The 1,184-nt window shown below is 44.4% G+C and overlaps 1 protein-coding gene across 2 annotated transcripts in view; it reads left to right on the top strand.

The window, feature by feature from the left end:
• The window catches only part of AKAP13 (A kinase (PRKA) anchor protein 13), a 281,731-nt gene that overhangs the window by 244,361 nt on the left and 36,186 nt on the right, over positions 1-1,184 (top strand). For both annotated transcript variants that reach the window (XM_011996449.1, XM_011996450.1), the window contains one exon: positions 799-862. In XM_011996449.1, the coding sequence (XP_011851839.1) occupies positions 799-862 (64 nt within the window). The remainder of the gene's footprint in view (positions 1-798; positions 863-1,184) is intronic.

Below are 1,184 nucleotides of genomic sequence, written 5' to 3'. Positions count from 1 at the left end.
TGCAACCTCCGCCTCCCAGGTTCAAGCAATTCTCCTGCCTCAGCCTCCCAAGTAGCTGAGATTACAGGCGCCTGCCACCATGCCCAGCTAATTTTTATATTTTTAGTTGAGACAGAGTTCCACCATGTTGACTGGGCTGGTCTCGAACTCCTGACCTCAGGTGATCCACCTGCCTTGGCCTCTCAAAGTGCTGGGATTACAGGCATGAGTCACCGCACCCTGCCTGGAATTTCATTTTAAATAGGAAGTAACCTATCTCAGATTAATTGCTTCAATCTATAATTTCTCAAGGTATTTTTGTTACATGGCTACAGCAAAAGTCTTAACTGAAATTAGTATTTTACCCAATAATTCAACACCTTATAAATGCTAGTTACTGGAAATGAAATGCAAAAGTCAAAAGATGCTGCCCTTAAGGCACCAGCAATCTACTGGGGAAGATAGGCAGACAGTTACTATAAATGAGAAAGGGGTGCCAGTCACTGTCTTGGGTGAGGAGAGGAGAGAAGCTATAGATGACTTTACCAAGGAGGCAACACTTAAATAGTCTTGAAGGGGAAGAATGCCATGCCTCTGAAGGTGAGAAAAGCATTCCAGGCAGGATAGACAGCATCGGAGTATGTGGCAGGTTTAGAGGATGGCAATTGAGGGCGACTATGGCTGGGACACAGGGTGCTTAGGGCAGTGCGGAAAGCAGAGTGGGAAAGGAAGCTGAACTGCTTGCTCCCTTCCTACTCCGCTTCTCAGGGCTTGACAGAGGTGAATTGTCAATGGACTTACTTTCTTTCTCTTTGGCAGCCCAAAGGGAGCCTTCAGGCACATGACACATCATCACTACCCACGGTCATTATGAGAAACAAGCGTAAGTAGCTCAGCCCACCTCTCAATTCCCTTTCTGACTTTCTGGTTCTGAATGTGAAAATGCTGTTGTAATATTCAATTATTATTCATAGTCAAGATATGAATATCTATTTTGTGGTGAGAGAAGGCTGCTGTTTTATCCTGCAGATTCCTTGACCCATACCTGAACATTATACCATCAGACCCTCTTGGAAGGTTTCTAAAACAGTCTGTGTATTAGCTTAAAGGCAGCACCTTTGCCCTGTGTGTTTAAGCAAGTGACCCCTGTGCATCTCAATTTCCTCTTTAATAATAGTTGGGAATTAAAAGACCTGTTTGCAGTG

This window comes from Mandrillus leucophaeus, unplaced genomic scaffold (assembly GCF_000951045.1).
Source record: "Mandrillus leucophaeus isolate KB7577 unplaced genomic scaffold, Mleu.le_1.0 Scaffold514, whole genome shotgun sequence".
Lineage (NCBI taxonomy): Eukaryota > Metazoa > Chordata > Mammalia > Primates > Cercopithecidae > Mandrillus > Mandrillus leucophaeus.
Note: the sequence above shows the minus strand (reverse complement) of the source record. Positions and strands in the feature narration are given on the sequence as shown.